At 37.3% G+C, this 23,999-nt stretch overlaps 1 protein-coding gene across 1 annotated transcript in view; it reads left to right on the top strand.

Moving 5' to 3' along the window:
* Positions 1 to 23,999, top strand: part of EFCAB5 (EF-hand calcium binding domain 5) — a 218,896-nt gene that overhangs the window by 86,585 nt on the left and 108,312 nt on the right. Inside the window, exons 8-10 of the mRNA XM_040455093.1 lie at positions 5,629 to 5,785; positions 9,188 to 9,236; positions 14,389 to 14,459. Coding sequence (XP_040311027.1) covers positions 5,629 to 5,785; positions 9,188 to 9,236; positions 14,389 to 14,459 — 277 coding nt within the window. The remainder of the gene's footprint in view (positions 1 to 5,628; positions 5,786 to 9,187; positions 9,237 to 14,388; positions 14,460 to 23,999) is intronic.

The raw sequence follows: 23,999 nt of genomic DNA on the forward strand, positions 1-23,999 counted from the left end.
TGAGTCTGTGGTCCTACTTCAGTGGCATAGACATTCCTGATGTTAAAAAGACTGAAGTTCCGGGGCGCCTGGGTGGCACAGTCGGTTAAGCGTCCGACTTCAGCCAGGTCACGATCTCGCGGTCCGTGAGTTCGAGCCCCGCGTCAGGCTCTGGGCTGATGGCTCAGAGCCTGGAGCCTGTTTCCGATTCTGTGTCTCCCTCTCTCTCTGCCCCTCCCCCGTTCATGCTCTGTCTCTCTCTGTCCCCCCCAAAAAATAAATAAACGTTGAAAAAAAAATAAAAAAAAAAAAAAAAGACTGAAGTTCCTACGTCAAGTTCACTCCAGCTGGGGCTGGATATCTGTCACAATGCATGACAAGGTGTGGTGGTCCTGGAATAAGACTATCCAGGATATCCAGAAATTCCTAGGATTTACCAGATAAAGCTATTGATTCATTAAAAAAAATTTTGTAATGTTTATTTTTTTTTGAAAGAGAGACAGAGTGCAAGTGGGGGAAGGTCAGAAAGAGAGGAAGACACAGAATCCGAAGCAGGCTCTGGCTTCAAGTTCCGAGCTGTCAGCACAGAGCCCGATGTGGGGCTCAAACCCACCAATGGTGAGATCATGACCTGAGCCAAAGTCGGACACTTAACCCATTGAGCCACCCAGGTGCCCCAACTATTGATTCATTTTAAACTATCCAGTAACTGATATCCTCAGAAGAAAATAGGATTTTTTTTCTATTTATAGTAGAGAACAGATGGAAGGCCTTATGTGCTACCATACTGGTTTATATATCCTCTACCCAACCTCAGTCCTACACCATCAAAGTAGATGCTTTCCAGGACTCCCATGGGAAATATCCAGTGGGAAATGTCCTCTGCCTTGCTCATATGCTTCCAAGAAGGCAGTTTAGTTGGAGTTCAACCACCTGATTTGGAAATAGAAATCTTGACCACTCTTCAATTACTGTTGCTAAAAAAAGGCGGGGGGGGGGCGGGAAATAGAAATCTTCACCATCAAGTCCAGCTTAAAACTTGCAGACACTAGATATGAGGTACCCAGCATGTAGTGAGATTGAACTCAGATCATAAAGCCCTGACTTCACTCATCTGGGCTAGATAGGCTACATTCTTTATGCACATCAATTTTATTATCTCTTACATATCAACTAAAGAAAACCACTAGCCAGATGTCCTTTCCTCTAATCCAGAGTGCCAGCTTTCTCCATCTAGAATATCCTTCCCCTCCTTTCTCTTGCTGGACAATTTTTCCTTGTGCTTCAGGAATCAGCCCAAGTATGACTTCCTCTGGATACCTTCTGTCTCACCTTCTCTGGGTTAGGTACTCTTTCTTTATATTCTTGAAGCACCTGTAGGCTCATGTCAGCATTTAGCACATTTTTTAATGTAATTGTTGATTTACCTCCCTATAATCTCTTTGAAGACAAGGACTATTTTCTATCATATCTGTATTTTTTTTAATTTTTTTTTCAACGTTTATTTATTTTTGGGACAGAGAGAGACAGAGCACGAACGGAGGAGGGGCAGAGAGAGAGGGAGACACAGAATCGGAAACAGGCTCCAGGCTCTGAGCCATCAGCCCAGAGCCTGACGCGGGGCTCGAACTCACGGACCGCGAGATCGTGACCTGGCTGAAGTCGGACGCTTAACCGACTGCGCCACCCAGGCGCCCCCATATCTGTATTTTTAATACTAAGCACAGTACTTGACATGAGTTGGGGCTCAATAAATATGTGTTAGATAAATTAATAATTTATTAAGGAGTCTCAGTTAATCAGTATTAAGATAATAAATTATTAATTATTAATCTTATAAATTAAGATTTATTGAGGAGTCTCAGTTAATCAGTATTTATTGCATAACTATCAAGTACTCAATGTTGAGCCATACCTTATAGGGAAAAAATTCAAAATTTGGTTCTTGTTGTGAGGAATTTATACCCTCAAGTTGAAGAAATGTAACTAAAACATAGCTAACTTTATCAAAGCAGTTGTCCATATACATTTTCCCCACTCCCAACACATTTCTCAACCTGTTATATCTGGCTTTCATTCCGGGCTGTCTTTCATAAATGTCACTTACTGAGATCACAATGTTCTCCATTTTTCCAAGCCCAGTGGAAAGTTTGCAATCCTCATCTTACTTGGCCTCTTAGCAATATTCAATAATGTTGACCACTTCCTCCTTGAGATACTCTTTTCTTACCCTTCCATGATATTATTCTTTAATTTTTTTCCTTCTACCTCATTTTAGTTCTTCTCAGTATCCTGTGCTGGCTCATTCTCTGCCATCTGATCTTCAAATATTAAGGTTCCTTAAGTTGTGGTTGTCCTGTCACCCAAAATCATTGCTGAGTGCGCTCATTCCAACACATGACTTCAGTTACCATCTGTACCTTCATGACTCTTAGATTTATATCTCTAGCCCAAACATCTTTTTTGAGCTTCAGACCAGTATATGCATCTACTCAATATCTGTACTTGGATGTTTCATAAGCACTTCATCTTCCACAAGTCATTTTCTTATTTCGTTTTGCATCAAGATTTTCAAGCCCAAACCCAAGAGATGCAACTTGACACCTTCTACTTTCTGACTGTGTGCTTTTCATCAATCATTAAGTCCTATTGGTTTTACCTTCTTCTCTCAAATCTGTTCATTTCTGACCTTCCCTGCTGCTGCCACCCTAGTCTAAACTACCATCAGCTCTCACCTGCATTATTACAGCAGGCTCCTGATTGGTCTATTTATATCCACTCTTACCCTCTTGCAACCCATTCTTTACTTGTAACAGAAGTTATTATTTTTTTTAAAAGGTTAATCTTATCCCATTTTCCCCCAGTATGGAACCTTTCAATGGTCTCCACTTACTCTTAAGATAAAGACCAAAATCCCTAAATAGGCCTATAAGACCTTCCTTGTATGACCCACTTGGTCCCTCTCTTTGTTTGGCTAGATCCCCCACAAGCTTTAGGTCTCAGCTCAGACATCATTTCATCCCTCTTTTTAATAAAGAAACAAAACCTAGTCTGTATTTCCAGGCCATTGAACACGAGACTCCAAATATAATCCAAATGGGTTAACTGGATCCTGGTAACATCATCACCATCCAACCAAGCTAGCATAGGACTTACTTTCTAGTCTTCACTGCTGCCTCTCTTCTTCTCACACTCTATACTTACTCCAGGCACACAGGATTACTTTCAGGTCTTCAAACATATTATACTTCTTTTCACCTCAGGGTCTTGTCGTTTGCCATTCCCTCTGTATCATTCTTCTCCTTCCTCTTTATCTTATCCTACCAATCCTTTAAAGTTTAGCTCACATACCACTTCATTGTGAAATTCTTCCCTTATATGATCTCTTATTGCACCCTGTGTTTCTCTTTTACTGCATTTATGACAATTGTAATGGTTGTTTCCCCTGCTATAATGTAAGCAGGAACTGTCTGTAGTATTCATCTTCACATCCCCAGTCTCTAACACTGTGTTGTATAAGTAATGCTCAATAAGTATTTGTTAAATGAATTAACTAACTTATTCTAATCCTGCTTTTGTTTTCATGATGAAAGTTTTCTTGTGTGAGTTTTGGGTTTGTTTGGGGTTTTTTTGTTTTGTTTTGTTTTTTGTGGGTTTTTTTTTTTTTTTTTTGCCTTTTTGTTCTTGTTTTTAGGCACATATGATTATTACAAGATATGTCTTAATTTGGGGTAATTATTTGATTTTGTAATCTCAGAATTAATTTTCAGTATTTAATAAGGAAGCTATGATAACTGTTTTTAATCATTTTATAAAATTCTAGATAAGCCTAATTATTCATCTATTCAAATATTTGATTATCCAGTAACTTAGACTTTGCTTCAGTCATTATACCTTTCATAATAAGATATGGGTGAATAAACAAAAATAAGAATTAAGTAAGTATAATAATTAAGTAGACACATGTCATATGTGGATTTTTATAGGAATACTCATCACAGAAATAATATGGACATGCTCCAGGGATGCCAAGAAGTCCAGTTTAGCTTTGTGAAACTAAGACCACCATAGCTTAAAAAGAAACAAGCAAAAACTTAATTTATTAACTTGCCAGGCAAAGGAAGATACAGCAGTGAAGAATTCACTAACTACTTCACAGAAGGGGAAAATATAGGAGTTTCAAAAATGTTTATAATGGTTATAGTTATAACAACTGAAAACTATCACACTGTATGGGACAGAGGGAATCCATAGGTTTGTACATGATTGATTAAAACAAGTCCCATTGTTCAGCAGTCCAGAGTCTTCAGTTAGGCCCAGCAATGGTCTGGTACACTGCGGTCACTCAAAGTTTATAGCCAGTTCTCAATATAAGGTGATTAGAATTGGTTTTGATGAAATAAAACATTCAATTTTAATATAGGCAAATGATGCTGTAAGAGGAAGATGTTCCTTGCACTGCTTGAATGAATGGATAGAATTTGAGTGGTCACAAAAATTTTGAAGGCCTTATATGAGCATAAAGCAATGACTTAGGTTTCGATTGATTCTTTTAGATTATTAGAGGTATCCAATTTACCAGTCCTAATTGTAAATTCTTTTGCGTTTCCAAATCTATCAGATCAGATTGGAAGACCTTAGTCTTTCTTTTTTAAAACAAGAAGACCTGGCTCAAGCAAATTGTATTTGAAACCAGCAGATATTTTGATTACTTTGAGACATTTTGGTGTTTCAATCCAAACCAGTTTGGGGTTTTAGAGTCCTAATAGGGATGACAAATATGAGAACAATCAAAATCACAATTCTTCTCCCATTCCCAACATGGATAATGTAACTCTCTCTGAATATAAGGATAACTATGATGCTCAGGGGCTGTCAAAGTATTTGACTCTAGATGTTTAAAGGAAATTGGCAATATATATTCCTAGACAGAAATCAAAAGTTTGGTCCAAGCCATTAGAACTACCTAAGATGCTTATTATAAATGCAGCTTCTATACTTCCACCGTAGACCAGAAATCAGAATCTTTCCAGATGATTTCTGTATCCAGAGAAGAGAGAGCCCCACCACTGTAAGGCTTTAGTGCATTCAGCTTTGCTTTTAGGTATATGTGGCAGCCTCTAGGGCTATTTTAGTATTTCTTAAGTATGATATTTTCTTGGGCAAAATAAGGCCCACCTCTATAAAAACTCAGATAATACTAGAAGACAGCCTGTGATCAGTGCCAAATTCAGTAAGTGCTGGGGGGAGAGGGGGTCACCTCAGGCCTAAATCAAGAAGATTTCATGGAGTAAAGACAGGAACAAATTTTATTTTTTTTTTAATTTTTTTCAACGTTTATTTATTTTTGGGACAGAGAGAGACAGAGCATAAACGGGCGAGGGGCAGAGAGAGAGGGAGACACAGAATCGGAAACAGGCTCCAGGCTCTGAGCCATCAGCCCAGAGCCCGACGCGGGGCTCGAACTCACGGACCGCGAGATCGTGACCTGGCTGAAGTCGGACGCTTAACCGACTGCGCCACCCAGGCGCCCCTGGACAGGAACAAATTTTAAATGAGGCTCTGAATTCTTGTTTTCTGCCATTTGAACAATCTGAATCAAACCCAACAGTCTTAACTCAACCTGTCTTTTATTTTGACCTCCTTCAGAGTATCCAAGATGAAGGAGAGTATTAAACAGAAACGAGAAGAAAGAGAATGCATAAATGAAGTCAAAATCAAGGTGGCCAATACACGGAAACAGGCTCTGCAGGAGCAGTTTAGTGAATGGATTCTAGACCCCAAAGGAATGATTCCTGTGGTAGTGGTAAGACAGGAGGATATCTGTGAAGGGGAGGTAGGGTGGGTGATAAGAGGATGATTGTTGGAATATTGAGTGGAGTGCCAGAAACCTACCTCTAAATTTTCAGTGTTACTGAGGTAAGCTGATTCTTGACCTGTTTGGTCCATGAGAGCCAATTTCTTCAATTTTCTCTTGAGCATTTTAAAAAAATTCTAGCTAGCTATTTCTAAATTCTAGCTATTTCTAAAATATTGACTCTGGCTGAGGTTCCCAAACTCTTCATTAAGGACAGACATTTTCCAAAGAAGACATCCAGATGGCTAACAGACGCATGAAAAAATGCTCAACATCACTCATCATCAGGGAAATACAAATCAAAACCACAATGAGATACCACCTCACACCTGTCAGAATGGCTAAAATTAACAACTCAGGAAACAAAAAATGCTGGCTAGGATGAGGAGAAAGGAAACATTTTTTGCACTGTTGGTGGGAATGCAAATTGTGTAGCCACTCTGGAAAACAGCATGGAGATTCCTCAAAAAATTAAAAATAGAACTAGCCTATGACCCAGCAATTGCACTACTCAGTATTTATCCAAAGGATACAGGTGTGTTGTTTCAAAGGGGCACATGCACCCCAATGTTTATAGCAGCACTATCAACAATAGCCAAAGTATATAAAAAACCCAATGTCCATCGAAATATTATTCGGCAATCAAAAAGAATGAAATTTTGCCATTTGCAACAATGTGGATGGAACTAGAGTGTATTATGCTAAGCGAAATTAGTCAGTCAGAGAAAGACAAATATCATATGACTTCACTCAAATGTGGAATTTAAGATACGAAACAGATGAACATAAGGGAAGGGAAGCAAAAATAATTTAAAAACAGGGAGGGGAGCAAAACATAAGAGACTCTTAAATATATAGAACAAACTGAGGATTGCTGGAGGAGTTGTGGCAGGGGGGGATGGTCTAAATGGGCAAGGGGCATTAAGGAGGACATTTGTTGGGATGAGCACTGGGTATTATGTAGGGGATGAATCACTGGATTCATATTCTTGCACCATATGCTAGCTAACTTGGATGTAAATTTAAAAAAGAAAGATATAAGCAGAGAAGGAGACTCTCTATATAAAAACAGGGAGGGGGACAAACTATAAGAGACTCTTAAATACAAAGAACAAACTGAGGGGTTCTAGAGGTGTGTTGTGTAGAGGGATGGGCTAAGTGGGTAATGGGCATTAAGGAGGGCACTTGTTGGGTTCAGCACTGGGTGTTAAATGTAAGTGATGAATCACTAAGTTCTACTCCTGAAACCATTACTACACTATATGTTAACTAGCTTGGAATTAAAATTAAAAAAAAAAAAGGACAGACATAGTTTTCATTTTCTCTTTGTTTATTGTATGTGTGTGACTAATTACTTCTGTAGACTAAGAGCCTGTGTCTTTTACCTTTAGAAAACAACTGTACTCTAACAGTTAAACATATTCTTTTAGGTGTACATAAGTGTGAGAACATTTCTTGGCTAGATACATGGCCAAGCATATTTTTAATTCAAAGTGAATTATTAAAAATAGACCAAGGAAGGTAGGCCACAGACGGGAAGAAAATATTTCAAAAGAGACATCTGATAACAGACTATTATCCAAAATATACAAAGAACTCTTCTACAATAAGAAAACAAACAACTGACTTAAAAATGGGCAAAAGACCTAAACAGGCATTTCACCAAAGACATGTAGATGGCAAATAAGCATATGAAAATATGCTCCACACATGACATCAAGGAAATGCAAAATAAAACAATGAGATACCACTACACACCTATCAGGATAGTTAAAATCTGGAAACTTGACAACATAAAATGCTGCCAAAAGTGTGCAGCAGTTGGTGGGAATTGTTGGTGATAATGCAAAATGGTACAGCCACTTTGGCAGTTTCTTGTAAAACCAGACACAGTCTTATCATATGATCCAGCCATAATGCTTATTGTATTTACCCAAAAGGAGCTGAAAACTTATGTTCCCAGAAAAATCTGCATGTGGATGTTTACAGCAGCTTTTTTCATAATTGCCAAAACTTAGAAACAGCCGAGATTTCCCTCCGTGGTTAAATGGATAAATAAACTGTGGTACACCTAAACAGTGTAATATTACTCAGCACTAAAAAGAAATGAGCTATCAAGCCACGAAAAGACATGGAAGAACTTTAAATGTGTATTACTAAGTGAAAGGGGCCAATCTGGAAGAATATCTACTGTATGACTCCAGTTTTATGATATTCAGGAAAAGGTAAAACTATGGAGAGAGTAAAAAGATCAGTGGTTTCCAGGAGTGAAGGCAGACGGAGGGATGGATAAGCAGAGCACAGAAGATTTTTAGTGTGATGAAACAATTCTGTATAATACCAAAATGATGGATACACATCATGATACATTTGCCAAAACTCATAAAATGTACATCAAACAGTGATTCTTAATGTAAACTATGGACTTTGGGTGGTGATGTTTCATGTAGGTTCATCAGTTGTAACAAATGTGCCACTGCGGTGCGGAATGTTGATAGCAGGGGAAGCTGTGTATGTGGTGGCAGGAGGCAGGGAGTATAAGGAAACTCTGCACTTTCTGCTCAATTTTTCTGTGAATGTAAAGTTGACCTAAAAAATCAAGTCTACTTTTTTTTTTTTTTTAAGTAAGCTCTACTCCCAATGTGGGACTTGAACTCAGGACTTGGAGATCAAGAATTGCATGTTATACTGACTGAGCCAGCCAGGGGCCCCTCAAGTCTATTTTTAAAAAATGGACCAACGCCACCTGGGTGGCCCAGTCGGTTAAGCATCCAGCTTTGGCTCAGGTCATGATCTCACGGTTTTGTGAATTCAAACCCCACGTGGGGCTCTGTGCTCTCAGTTCAGACCCTGGAGCCTGCTTTGGATTCTTTATCTCCCTCTCTCTCTGCCCTTCCCCCCATCATGCTGCCCCTCTCTCTCTCTCTCTCTCTCTTTCAAAAATAAACATTAAAAAATTTTTAATGGACCAAGAAGAACTCTGAAATTTTGTTTTTTAGTAATTGAAGAATGAATTATAGAGGATTCTTTGGATTGCTAAACTGGTTGCCAAAGGTGCCTAGTGTCTGAGGGTTGCTAGAAATGTCCTTGGAGGGGACAAAATAGGATCACTTTGGGCATCCTCGTTCTCAACAAAATGTTCTCAATGGGAGTCATTGAGGATATATATGAAAAAGCATTTGATATACCTTGAAGTAGTATATAAACTAAATGTTAATTATTACTGTTTCTGTCCCTGAGTTAGAAAGGTTACCCAAGACTTAAATGGAAAGTTCCTACATGGATTTTAGTCTAAAATACTAAATGTATGATAACTGAAGTAATATATAGTCTACTTTCTTTAATTTGCAGATTCAGAATGTCCTTCATGAATTTTTTCAAAATCCAGATTTCCAGCTTGGTAAGCCTGCCTATTCCTGTGGTATTTCTACTTGTCCCTCTTTTGCAGGGGAGCAGTGAGGGGAGGGATGCTGGATTACAATGAAAAGTCAATATTGAGATATATGTTATTCAAAGCTCTTATAAATGTACTTAAGTTCTTTTGCTCTTTCCAGATGGAGAATGTAGAAAAACAGAAAAACAGTCAGCAATTTTCAATTCTTTTGAAATGCTGTTTTATTATAAATATTCTGTATTATCTCTTTATCATCCTATCAAGTTCCTAGAAAATATTACTTACATACACAGTATTTTAAAAGAGAGTTATAATGTCTGAACTATAATATAAAATAGAAATACAAGGAAAGACATAAGAAAATTATATGCATTGCATTAAAAGAATTATTCACCATGAACAAGTGGGATTTATTCCTGGGCTGTAGGGCTGGTTCAATATTCACAAATCAATTAACATGATACACCACATTAGTAAAAGAAAGGATAAGAACCATATGATACTTTCAGTAGATGCAGAAAAAGCATTTGACAAAGCACAGCATCCTTTCTGGATAAAAACCCTCAAGAATGTAGGGATAGAAGGAACATACCTCAACATCATAAAAACCAAATATTCAAGGCCCACAGCTAATACCATCCTCAATGGGGAAAAACTGAGAGCTTTCCCCCTAAGATCAGGAACACAACAGGCATATCTACTCTCACCACTGTTGTTCAACATAGTACTAGAGGTCCTAGCCTCAATAATCAGGCAACAAAAAGAAACAAAAGGCATCCAAATAGGCAAGGAAGAAGTCAAACTTTCACTATTTGCAGATGACATGATATTCTACATGGAAAACCTGAAAGATTACACTGGTAATCTAGAACTGATACATGAATTCAGCAAAGTTGCAGGATATAAAATCAATGTATGGAAATTGGTTGTGTTTCTATACACCAATAATGAAGCAGCGGAAAGAGAAATCAAGGAATTGATCCCAGTTACAATTGCACCAAAAAACGTAAGATTCCTAGGAATAAACCTAACAAAATAGGTAAAAGATCTGTGTGCTGAAGACTATAGAAAGCTTGGAAAGAAAGTGAAGAAGACAGAAAGAAATGGAAAAACAATCCATGCACATGGATTGGAAGAATAAATATTGTTACAATGTTGATACTTCCCAAAGCAATCTACATGTTCAATGAAATCCCCATCAAAATAACACTAGCATTCTTCACAGAGCTAGAACAAACAATCCTAAAATATGTATGGAACCAGAAAAGACCCAGAATAGCCAAAGAAATCCTGAAAAAGAAAACCAAAGCAGGAAGCATCACAATTCCTGACTTTAAGCTGTATTACAAAGCAGTAATCATCAAGGCAATATGGTACTGGCACAAAAACAGATACTCAGATCAATGGAACAGAATAGAGAACACAGAAATGGACCCACAAACGTATGGCCAACTGATCTTTGACAAAGCAGGAAAGAATATCCAATGGAATAAAGACAGGCTCTTCAGCAAGTGGTGCGGGGAAAACTGGACAGCGACATGAAGAAGAATGAACCTGGACCACTTTCTTACACCATACACAAAAATAAACTCAAAATAGATGAAAGACATCAATGTAAGACAGGAAGCCATCAAAATCCTCAAGGAGAAAGCTGGCAAAAACCTCTTTGATCTTGGCCGCAGCAACTTCTTACTCAACACGTCTCCAGAGGCGAGGGAAACAAAAGCAAAAATGAACTACTGGGACCTCATCAAAATAAGGAGCTTCTGCACAGCGAAGGAAACAATCAGCAAAACTAAAAGGCAATTGACAGAATGGGAGAAGATATTTGCAAACGACATATCAGATAAAGTGTTAGTATCCAGAATCTATAAAGAACTTATCAAACTCAACACCCAAAACACAAATAATCCAGTGAAGAAATGGGCAAAAGACATGAATAGACACTTCTCCAAAGAAGACATCCAGATGGCCAACCGACACATGAAAACATGTTCCACATCACTCATCATCAGGGAAATCCAAATCAAAACCACAATGAGATACCACCTTACACCTGTCAGAATGGCTCACATTAACAACTCAGGCAACAACAGATGTTGGCGAGGATGCAGAGAAAGAGGATCTCTTTTGCATTGTTGGTGGGAATGCAAGCTGGTGCAGCCACTCTGGAAAACAGTATGGAGGTGCCTCAAAAAACTAAAAATAGAACTACCCTACGACCCAGCAATTGCACTACTAGACATTTATCCACAGGATACAGGTGTGCTGTTTCGAAGGGACACATGCACCCCCGTGTTTATAGCAGCACTATCAACAACAGCCACAGTATGGAAAGAACCCAAATGTCCATGGATGGATGAATGGATAAAGAAGATGTGGTGTATATATACGATGGAGTATTACTTGGCAATCAAAAAGAATCAAAAGAAATCTTGCCATTTGCAACTATGTGGATGGAACTGGAGGGTATTATGCTCAGTGAAATTAGTCAGAGAAAGACAAAAATCATATGACTTCACTCATATGAGGACTTTAAGAGACAAAACAGATGAACATAAGGGAAGGGACACAAAAATAATATAAAAATAGGGAGGGGGACAAAACAGAAGAGACTCATAAATATGGAGAACAAACTGAGGGTTACTGGAGGGGATTGTGGGAGGGGGGATGGGCTAAATAGATAAGGGACACTAAAGAATCTACTCCTGAAATCATTGCTGCACTATATGCTAACTAATTTGGATGTAAATTTAAAAAAATAAGAAATAAAATAAAAAAATAGTTTCTAGACTCAAATTTATTCTAAGGAAGTTTTTTACCTACTTGAATATTTGGCTGAATGGAAAAAGTCTTCATTGTGCAGGAGTTGCAGGATTTCTGACCTGACTCTAATTCGTCATCATTGTGGCAACAAAAACGTAAACTGCGGATTTCCGCCATGGTCACAAGAGGCAGAAAGAGACAGTACTATAACTACAGAAAAACATAGGTTTTGATGCTTTTGTTTTCAGAATCGTTTCCTCATATGAGATTAAGCAAAACATTCTGATTTGTAGGCACGCCTGGCTGGCTCAGTCAGAAGAGCATGTGACTCTTAATCTTGGGGTTTTGAGTTTGAGTCCTATGTTGGGTGTAGAGATTACTAAAAAAAAAAAAAAAAAAAAAAAACACTAAAAATAATTCTGACTTGTAGAATAAAGCACTAGAGTTTGGGTCCTGAGATTTACATTATTTATATCAAGTTGCTTTTTTTCAATTGATTTTTGACTGCTATTACATTGATAACAATAGATTGTCTGAAATCTATTCTCATATTTCATGTAAAAAATAAAATATGCTTCCCATCTTCCTGATAACTGGTCCCCAAACATGATTGGGGCCTTGCTGACAACTCTTTCTCCTACCTTTTCACAGCCTATCCAAAATATAGAATTTTCCATGGTTAGAACAACCTCAACTTCTCCTTCAGAAAAATCTGTGAATAACTTTTTTTATTTTTATTTATTTAGTTTTTGATAAGTATACAGAAGGAATGAGTGAAGAGGGCTCTATTTGAAATTGTGATAAAATTAGATAAATTCCAGACCATTCTAATTGACAGTGATTGTTTTCTCTTCTTACCTCCTATACTATCTAGTATTTTCTGTACCATTCATTCATTCATTCATTCAGTAGTTATTAAGCTCTCAACTAGTTCCAGATACTGCGATGAGGTAGAGGAGGCAGACAGGACTAAGGCATGTTTCCTCTCAAGTTTCTCAAAGTCTAGCCAGGAGACAGACACATACACTTAATAACAGCTATTATCATTAGAAACCAGCCTGGACTGCATAATCATCCAGAGCTTGGGAGGAAGTTTAGGATGAGGCTAACAGCATCTAATGCATAAGCTTATACTAACATTTATACAATCTTCTTATAACAATAACTGATATAATAAATCATTACAAAAATCAAGAGTATTAAAGAATCTTTTATGTACCAGACTATGATCGGCAGGAGAAGTTGCTGCTAGAAGTAGGAGAGGAAGCCAGTGCTTTCATCATGAACTTCTAAACAGTTTGTGTGTTTGTGTTTTGGTAAGGTCAATAAAGGTTTCATAATTTTATATCAAAAGGAAGTTTAAAAAAATCTTTATTTGAACTAACTGCCACATTTACCATTATTGATCATTCTGTTATTCATGAAACTCTTTTTTTCTTGGCTTTTGTGATATCATTCTATCTTGATTTTTCATCTATCATTGATCACCTCTTAGCATTTTTGTTTCTCGGTTCTTCTTTTATTTGTACCTCAAATGTGGCTTTCCGAGTTTCCTTTTTGGCTCTATTATCACTTTACATACTATACACCCTCCTTGGATTTTCTTATTTAAACCCATGACTTTAGCTAATGACCCATCCGTATATCTACATTCCCATCCCAAACCTTCTCCCTGAGTTCCAGATCCTATTTGAAAAGATCTACAAGATGAGTAAGTGAAAAAAGCAAGTTGCAGATCAATGTAACCATATTTATGTGTAGGAAAACAAAAGGTGTCTAATATATATGAAAATGTTTAGAGAAGTTGCTTGAAAGGTGGCAAAAACTGTTGAAAAACAGTGGTTCCTTCTGGGGCAGAGGGGAATGAGAATGCTGGCAGTGGGGAGAGGGAAAAGGTAGATATTCATGTTTTACTGCTTATGTTTTTGTATTATTTGAATCTTTTACTAAAAGAACATATTCATATATTTTTTATTTAATTTAAGAAACATTAAAGACATAATATTTGAAAAGAAAGTTTGTAGAAGTGTGTTTTAGGACCTGCTTCCTTAAATGCTAGCATAAGCCAACACAGTTGTTTTTGTAATCTTTATGCTATTGACATGCATATTTGTTTTTACTTTATCTCAGGCTGGTCATTAAAAATGTAGGCACGTTTATTTTAGTGTTTGAGTTGCTCAGTTAAATAAAAGCCAGGAAAAATAATCATTTTGTAGGAATTGGAGTGTTACTCAACTATATATCATTTACTTGTAAAAACTGATGGACATTAATTAAGAAATAATTTTATGTTCTTTTTTTTATGTTCTTTTAAAGAGCTATAAAATGAATATGAAATCTGACTGTATTACAACCAAACTAACTAGCAAATAACATTTTTTTCCATAATTAGAAGCATGTTGCAAACAATTGGATATTGCTGACTCAATGGGACCAAGACTGAACAAAATGGAATTTACAGAAGTAAGAAGTTATATTATTTGTTATTTGAATCAAATTTTTTTGCCAGTTTCACTTCTGGGGGATGTCACACATACGTTAACTTATAATTATATTAAATTAAAGCATACTAACTTACTTTGATTCTAAGATGCAATATTATTTTAACTCCTCTGAAGTTAGGGTACATTTTATGATCAAAGGCATTTTACAATTTCTTTCAGTTAGTGGTACTCATGATGTGAAAGTGAAAAACTTCCACTCACACCTTCAGTTAGGATCAAGAAAAACCAGCTTCTTTTTTTTTTTCAGTGAAATCTAGTTATACAAATAATAATGAAATCTAAAAATGGAAAAACATCTCTTATAGGCCAGGCATTGTCCTAAGCTATCCATGTATTAACTCAGGCAACCCTCTCCGCAATCTTTATTCCTGCTTTTATAGAGGAAGACACTTAAAGTGCAAAATGGTTAAGTAATTTGCACAAGGTCTCAAAATTAGTGAAGCTGGGGAAATTTGTACTTAGGGAGTTTATTTTCAAAGTTTACATAATATTTCATCTGTGAAAGTATGGGATTACTTTTGTATTGATATTGTGTTGGGATAAGCAAAAGAAACAATGTAATAGTATCAGAGTCATGTCTTTTACAGGCTGCTTTTTTATTTGTTCATGTCTTTCCTCTAATTTCCCTTGTTTTTCTCTGAGTCCCAGAGTCAAAGTAACTTTTTCCTTCTCCCACCTCACCCTTGCTCCATTGTAGATGATGACTATGTACTATATACAATTTCAAGGTTCTATGTGAAGGATTCTTGAATCCTTCTTGAAATCAGGAGATAAGTTGGAAATGTCGGGAAAACTAATATTAATAGTTCAAACCCCCCATTAAAACAAAATTGTATACGTGTACACACACACACACACACACACACACACACACACACAAAGGTATTATGTAGAATGGTAATGATTTTGTATCAAGTATTATTGGGTATACATCACCCATACCCATTTCCTCATTTTAAATGTGTAGATATGTATACACACACACACACATATATATGTGTTTTATATGTGGATATATATGTATTTGTATATGATTTGTGTGTATGAATGCATGTATGTGTGTATATGTATATGTTTATTGAATTAATTAAATGAAGGGAGAAAAAAAGTAAGACTGACATCAGACTTCACAACATTCAATTCCAGAAAACAAGAAATGTCTATATTGTTCTGAGGTAAAAAGAAAAGAAAATGTGACCTAATTACACTATAATCCATCCATGGTATAGTTTAGAGGCAATATGCAGACATTTTCAACACAAAAGAACTCAGAAAATATAATACCCATGTGACCTTCCTGAAAAAAGAAAACTGCTTTATAATAAATTCAGCCAATTAATTGATGAATCAAAATAAATGTTTCAGGAATAGCGAAGCCATTGTAAAAGAACAGGAAGTGCTTTTTATTGTGGTGTAGTCCCAATAGCTTAATTTCGCTTGAGGAGACATATCTAGAAAAATGTTTTGACAGCCAATGTCAGAGACATCACTGCATGTTTTCTTCTATGCGTTTTATGGTTCAGGTCTCACATTTATTATTTTTTTTCAATATATGAAGTTTATTGTCAAATTGATTTCCATATAACACCCAGTGCTCATCCCAAAAGGTGCCCTCCTCAATACCCATCACCCACCCTCCCTTCCCTCCCACCCTCCATCAACCCTCAGTTTGTTCTCAGTTTTAAAGAGTCTCTTATGCTTTGGCTCTCTTCCACTCTACAGGTCTCACATTTAGGTCTTTAATCCGTTTAGAGTTTATGTCTGTGTATAGTGTAAGAAAGTGTAGCTGTCTAGTTTTCCGTTTGTTGAAGTACCATTCTAGTACCATTTGTTGAAGAGACTGTCTTTTCCCCATTGTATATTCTTGCCTCATTTGTTGAAGATTAATTGACCATACAGTTGTGGGTTTATTTCTGGACTCTTTATTCTGTTCCATTGATCTAGATCTCTCTTTCTGTGCCAGTACCATATTGTTTTCATTACTACAGCTTTTAGTATATCTTGAAACCTGGAATTTTGATATCTACAGCTTAGTTCTTTCTCAAAATTGTTTTAGCTATTTGGGGTCTTTTGTGGTTCCATACAAATTTTTGGACTATTTGTTCTAGCTTTTACATAACAAAGGAAAGCATCAACAAAACAAGTAGGCAACCTATTGAATAAGAGAAGATATTTGCAAATTATACATCCAATAAGGAGCTAATATCCAAAACATATAAAGAACTTATATAACTTAATACCAAAAAACAATCCAATTTAAAAATGGGCAGAACACTGAATAGATATTTTTCTATTTCTAATTTTAATGGGTGTTTTGAGCCATTAATATTAGTTTTCCCGACATTTCCAACTTCTCTTCCTGAAATATAAACAGCCCATATTAAGGCACTTTCATTATAGAGAAGAGCTGTTACATCAACAGAAACCAAGAAAATATTTCTTGAATGGAAATATTTATTGAAAATATTTAAATATCTGATCAATAAATCATTGAACCATTCTGTATAACATATGACATAGAAGTAGTGTTTGTAGGGGCGCCTGGGTGGCGCAGTCGGTTAAGCGTCCGACTTCAGCCAGGTCACGATCTCGCGCTCCGTGAGTTCGAGCCCCGCGTCGGGCTCTGGGCTGATGGCTCAGAGCCTGGAGCCTGTTTCTGATTCTGTGTCTTCCTCTCTCTCTGCCCCTCGCCCGTTCATGCTCTGTCTCTCTCTGTCCCAAAAATAAATAAACGTTGAAAAAAAAATTAAAAAAAAAAAAAAGAAGTAGTGTTTGGAACAGTGCCTTTTTTTTTGGTGGAGGGGGTGGACACTTGCTTTTAAAGAGATTTGCTTTGGGGTGCCTGGGTGGTTCAGTTAAGCACCCAGCACCCGACTTGATTTCGGCTCAGGTCGTGATCTCACGGTTGGTGAGTCCGAGCCCCAGGGTGGAGCACTGCATTGAGTGGCGCGCTGACAGTGCAGATCCTGCTTGGGATTCTCTCTCTCCCTCTTTCGCTGCCCCTCCCCCACTTGTGCACTCGCTCATGCTCGCTCTCTCTCAAAAAAATAAACTTTAAAAAAAGATAAAGAGATTTGCTTTCAGGCTATTTTGTCAGCACTCATTTAATGACACTGGAAGACAATAAAATTGTAAATGTTGGGTTTAAAGGCAAGATATTACACACACCTGCCATCCAGTGAAGATACTATGCCATGAAATTACCCCTCTGATCATTTGTAATGAGCCGAGTGATTAGCATTCAGGATGGAGCGTGTTTGGAGAAAGTGGAATCATTGAGTAATAATTAATATAGAGAAAAAGACAAATGGAGAGAATGAAAGGTCACAGATACTTCTATATACATATCATTTTCCTAGGTTTCTGTTTTCTGATGGATAAATGAACAGGTGACAATATTTTTGTTGAGTGTAACCTCTCTCACCATCTGTTTTACTCTAGTAAATGAAGATCAAAAGTAACTGTTTTTAGAATAATATTTTCTTTCTTTATAATATATTATGTAAGAATACGTCTAGTCTCTTAGTTATTAAGTATATACTGAATATTTATTTACTCTCTGGTAGGAGAGATGTCAAAATAGGAAGTTGTATTTCTTACCCTTAAGGACCAAATAATGCCTTGTTGTGCGGGAGTGTGCCTATGAGTATATATGTCATATGCGTGTGTGTGCGCGCACGCGCGTGTGTGTGTATGTATGGGCATGCATGCCTACACATGCTGGGTGGAACTGGAGTAGGATCCAGGGAATAGAAGGATCAAAATATAAACACATTAAGGACACACACCACAAGATAATTACAAAGCAACAAACAGGTTCAAACCATTATGATTACTATATTCATCACTGCCAAAGGATCCATTGTAAAAGAAAAATGAGGCTTCAGTGGGGCAGGTTTCATGTAGGAAACTCATCTGGTGGTCATGAGGTTTGAATTTTTTCCACCTGCCATACCTGTAGCCCCTTACTTTGAAAGGAACCTTAATAATGGTGCTTTAAACATTAATATATTGACAAGAACAATTTAAAATGTAGAATGTACTGGTTTATCTGGGATTCTTGTTTTGTTTTGTTTTGTAAGTTGGATATTTAGACACAAAAGAAATATGTTTTTGGAGAGTGTCAGGCTTGTTTTGAATTCTCAGAACACTCTGGTTTCCAAAAGACAACTCATTCCAGGAGACAAAACTTAGCATTTGCATCATTTTAACACTGGTGTTCAGTTGTCCAAGTCGATATTGAATATAAGTTTAAAAAGGAACAGAAGTCTTAACCCTTAGATTTCACTGTGTCCCCATTAGCATAGTAACTGCATTACTGTGTTCAGGCCAGAAGTAAGCAGTTCCTGATAGGTGTATCCTTCCTGAAATTTCCAGATTTCAATCCTTCAGAGGACAAACCTTTCATTTCACCTTTCATCTGATTAATTTGTTTATCAGCAGAGGAAAATCACCATTAATGTGATTATAGAGAATTTAGTTAACTTTTTTTAGGTAGGAAGTTTCTTTTTTCATTTCCTGGACTCATTGAGCTCTACAAATTTCATTTGCTTCGATAAAGAATTTTTTACTAATTTGCTTCCAGAGAAGTCTGAGAGTTGGACATGTTTAAATTTTTCTTGGTACATTTCAAAGCAAAATTTACTGTGAGTTGTTAAAATGCCCATACTTTTAATTTTATTTTTTAAGTGTTTTAATTTTTATTTTTGCGAGAGAGAGACAAAGCATGAGCGGGGAGGGGCAGAGAGAGAGGGAGACACAAATCTGAAGCAGGCTCCGGGCTGTCAGTTATTAGCACAGAGTCCGACACAGGGTTGAATTCCAGGAGGTCATGACCTGAGCCGAAATCCGACGCTTAACAGACTGAGCCACCCAGGTGCCCCTAAAATGCCCATAATTTTTAAATGACAGTCCCACAAGTGGCTGTATGCCCTCCCTCCAAAAAAAAAAGGTTTCCGTAGGTTGTTTGGAACTTCGAACCCATTTCCTAAATAGAAGCAATATTTTGTGTAGTGGCTGGAGTCTGTGGTTTGAATGTGCCTGAAATGGAGTTCTTAATAAAAGTGACTATTTCTGTGGGAAAAATGCTACCTGAAGAAGGCATCACCATGCACTACCAGGGAAAGGAAATTTGTTATCTCTAAATCATTAGTGATGGCCACATACAAGACTTTTAGTATAACAAGAGTTCATGGAATGAGGGGTAAGGATGGCCTCAGGTAGAGGAGAATCTTCTAAGATCCCAGAGTGAGGAACTGAGGGAGGCTGACCTCTTATCACTGCAGATCCTCCTTCCCTACCTCTGGGGGCTCCAGAGATTGACATACTTCTGTTTCTACTGATTGTATCAGCTGGCTCTGGCCTGGGTTATATTCCTTCCCTAGTTTAATTTCAAAGTTAGTCCCCTGAACTCTTGCCTTCAAAGTAGTACAAAGTATGGCTTTCTCAAACAAGAGTGAAGTCTTTTAAAGCATTATTCTCTAGAGGAGTGTGACCTGCTTATCAGTTCTGCTCATTCTAGGCACCAGACTCCTGACTCAAATTGTCATTTGTGTTCATCATCCTTCCCAGTTATCTATAACAAATACATATTCTTTATCTTGTGATTACATAAATACAACAAATGGATTGAGAATGGATGAATGCATACCATAGAATAAGAACTCTCTGTACAGCTTGTCCTATGTGTGGTTGTCCAATGGGATGGTAATGGAAAGATGTTTCACACACAGTTAAAGGCTGTAAAATTTCTTTTATAGCAAAGGATTCAGGTATTAACAGAGATGGTTTGTTACATAAAGCAGGATACAACAGTATGCTTCCAAACAGAGGTTCCTCCAGAGTTTCCCACAGGAATTAGACCATTGGCATGGATCAATGTTTAGAGTTTCACACCATTCTGATTTGCTTGGAAGTGAGGGGTTTCTTAGAACATGGGACTCTTAGTGCTAAAACTAAGGAAGTCCCAGGCAAACTGAGGCAGTCAACCACTCTGAGTTTGCTTTGCTTTGATCCTATCTCCTACCTGGTCATTGTGGAAACTCTGGCTGCACCTACCTGCTCACCAGAGGCAAGTGAAAACAATCTAGCATCTTGTTTACTGTGGGACTGGGTAAAGTGAGGGTAAGTTTCCTGGGAGCATCCTTCAGTAGGCCTGGGCTTCAAACAGTCTGAGATCTGCACCTGAATTATATAATAGACTTGAGAAGAATTCTATGCAAAAACTACAAAACTATACAGTGGGATTCAGATATTAACTTCTGATTTTGTGACACTAAGAAACTAGGGAGTTAAAGAGGAGTAAATAAAGGCCACATCTCTGCCTGAATTCTCTTCTCTGGGGCTTAGTCTGTTCTTGCTCCGTAGTGGTCTGCTTTGAGATAGCCACTTTCTTAGGCTCACTTGTTTTGTACCAATCACACAGCCTTCAAGCTGATGTGACTCAAAGTTTAAATTTTAAAATAGAGAGGTTTCATCAAATTACTCAAAGACTGTATCTTTCCTTTAACATATTCTACTAAATCCAGGCTGTGCATTTTCCCCAAAATGGTATGTATCTGAGTGACTCTCTATTCTGTTATTTATAATTTTGCATTTTGTAATTTGTGTTGTTTTGTTCTGTTTATTTTGTGTTTCATATGCTTTGAGTTATGGCAGGGAAGGACAGAAGAAGGAAGAATGATGGCTTTTTTGGTGTTTTTTTTTTTTTTACCATTTAATTTAATTTATTTTTTAAATTTACATCCAAGTTAATTAGCATATAGTGCAACAATGATTTCAGGAGCATATTTCTTAATTCCCGTTACCCATTTAGCCCATCCCCCCTCCCACAACCCCTCCAGTAACCCTCTTTTTGTTCTCCATATTTTTTTTTTAATTTTTTTTTCAACGTTTTTTTATTTATTTTTGGGACAGAGGGAGACAGAGCATGAACGGGGGAGGGGCAGAGAGAGAGGGAGACACAGAATCGGAAACAGGCTCCAGGCTCTGAGCCATCAGCCCAGAGCCTGACGCGGGGCTCGAACTCACGGACCGTGAGATCGTGACCTGGCTGAAGTCGGATGCTTAACTGACTGCGCCACCCAGGCGCCCCTGTTCTCCATATTTTAAGTCTCTTATGTTTTGTGTCCCTCCCTGTTTTTATATTATTTTTGCTTCCCTTCCCTTATGTTCATCAGTTTTGTATCATATGAGTGAAGTCATATGATATTTGTCTTTTTCTGACTGAAGGAATGATGGCTTTGGTGGAGGTAGAGGTAGGAGTAGCAACATCTTATGAAAACTGCATGAGGGAAATGAGGGAGAAATGAGGGAATTTTAAGCCCAGGAAATGGGACGGTCTATGGTAAACTGTCCTCCCAGGTGTGTGTCTTCCTACGTGGTCTTCAACTGTAAGAAATACATAAATCAAGGAATTTGCTGATCAGTAATTTCTTATTGTTTGTATCAGTTTGCTAGGACTACCATAACAAAGTACTGGGTGACTTAAACATCAGAAATTTAATTTCTCATGGTTCTGAAGGCTGGAAGTCCAAGACAAGGTATTGGCAGGGTTAGTTTCTTTTGAGGGTCTCTCTCCTTGGCTTATAGATAGATGGTCATCTTCTCCCCGTGCCTTCGCATGGTCTTTCCTTTGCACATGTCTGTGTCCAAATTTCCTCTTCTTATTAGGACACTGGTCATATTAGCTTTTGGCCCACCCCAATGACCTCATTTTAATTTAATTACCTCTTTATTTTTTTAATTATTTTTTTAACGTTTTTTTAATTTTTGAGACAGAGAGAGACAGAGCATGAATGGGGGAGGGGCAGAGAGAGAGGGAGACACAGAATCAGAAGCAGGCTCCAGGCTCTGAGGCATCAGCCCAGAGCCCGACGCGGGGCTCGAACTCAGGGACCATGAGATCGTGACCTGAGCTGAAGTCGGACGCTTAACCGACTGAGCCACCCAGGCGCCCCTTAATTACCTCTTTAAAGATCCTATCTCAAAATACAGTCACAATCTGGGGTACTAAGGGTTAGGCCTTCAATGTATGAACTTTGGGGGGACACAACCTAACCCATAACATTGCCTAAGCTGCCTTTTACCAATAGGGGGGAAATCGTGTGTTTCAGTCTGTTACTTTTATTATTTTTATTTTATTTATTTATTATTTTATTGTATTACTTTTGTTATTATTGGATAATTATATATAATATGTATTATATATAATATGTACTATATTATGTATTATTATTATTGGATAATTGAATAAGGCCTTTGTTGAAATTCATTTGTTAAGCAAATGATTCTGATTTTCAAAAATTGGAAAATTTAAAGTATATTTCTGTTTTGTTGGGCATATTAATTAGCATTAATTGTTTTTAAAAATTCCCTCTCTGAGACTGGAAAGCTAATTTTCTGTCCAAATCCTATATGAACACACCACTTCTTCAATGATAGATAGCCAATATAATCTGTGTATTTCAATATTTTATAGTCCCTATCTGCAGGCATTTCTGAAAATGTTATATGCTACCAGGACTTACATATATAGTTTGGAAGTTAATGCCTAAAACAGCTTCCAAATATAGTTTTCTTTCCATCACTCTTATATTACCCACTTCATCAACTCTCCAGTATGTCTACAATTAAATAAATACAAATCCCAATGGCCCAGAGTTGTAGAATTTAACAGTAGCTATCAGTCTGTTAATTGTGACTTTCACTACATTCTCAACATTTTGGTTTTCAAGTCAGAAAGAAAAAGTCCAGAATTCATCACACTGGGACCCAGCACATGAAGATAACTTGATTAAGTACAATTCACGTGTTTATCAGCTCACAGAGCTATTAAACTGAAGGATGTTAGTAGTTCATTATATTCTTAAATTAAACTAGGCAATCATTTCAGGATTGGCAGGTATTCATTGTCTTATTCCTTGGGAGGCTATGAAAACACAAAGGTCATGTGTTTTTGCTTTCTCTGTTTTTAGAAGAGATACCGGCAAACTTCTGTAATTGTTCTGTTTGGAATTTGTAGTTAGTTGGCAGTTGCTAGTCTTTACGTCATATAGCCCACACTTACAGAACACACTCACTCAGAAAACCCATACTCTATAAATCCAGAATGTTGAAGTGTCTCTTGGAGAGGCAGTTAAACAAGCCGTGGTTTAATAGGATTACCGCATCCAGAAAACTCAAATGTCTTTGAGGTCAATTCCCAAAAGGTTAATTTATATATTAAACAACATTAGGATTCTGGAATAATTAGGACCAGTCGCCAGCATGTCATATATTTCAACGGTTCTCAGCCTTTAGTAAACATAAAAATAGCCCAGAGGGTTTATTTTTATATTTTATTTTATTTTTTTCACTCCAGAGTGGACTTTTTATTTCAAGTTACCATGTGTAAAGTTGGAGGAAAAAGACCAAGGACCCAGTCTCCTTGATGGGCCCACTTAGATTTCTATACATAGTTTACACAACCACATGCCCCCCACTGGCTAATGTCACAGGA

Source organism: Herpailurus yagouaroundi, unplaced genomic scaffold (genome assembly GCF_014898765.1).
Source record: "Herpailurus yagouaroundi ecotype Mexico unplaced genomic scaffold, PumYag 215, whole genome shotgun sequence".
Taxonomy (NCBI): Eukaryota; Metazoa; Chordata; class Mammalia; order Carnivora; family Felidae; genus Herpailurus; species Herpailurus yagouaroundi.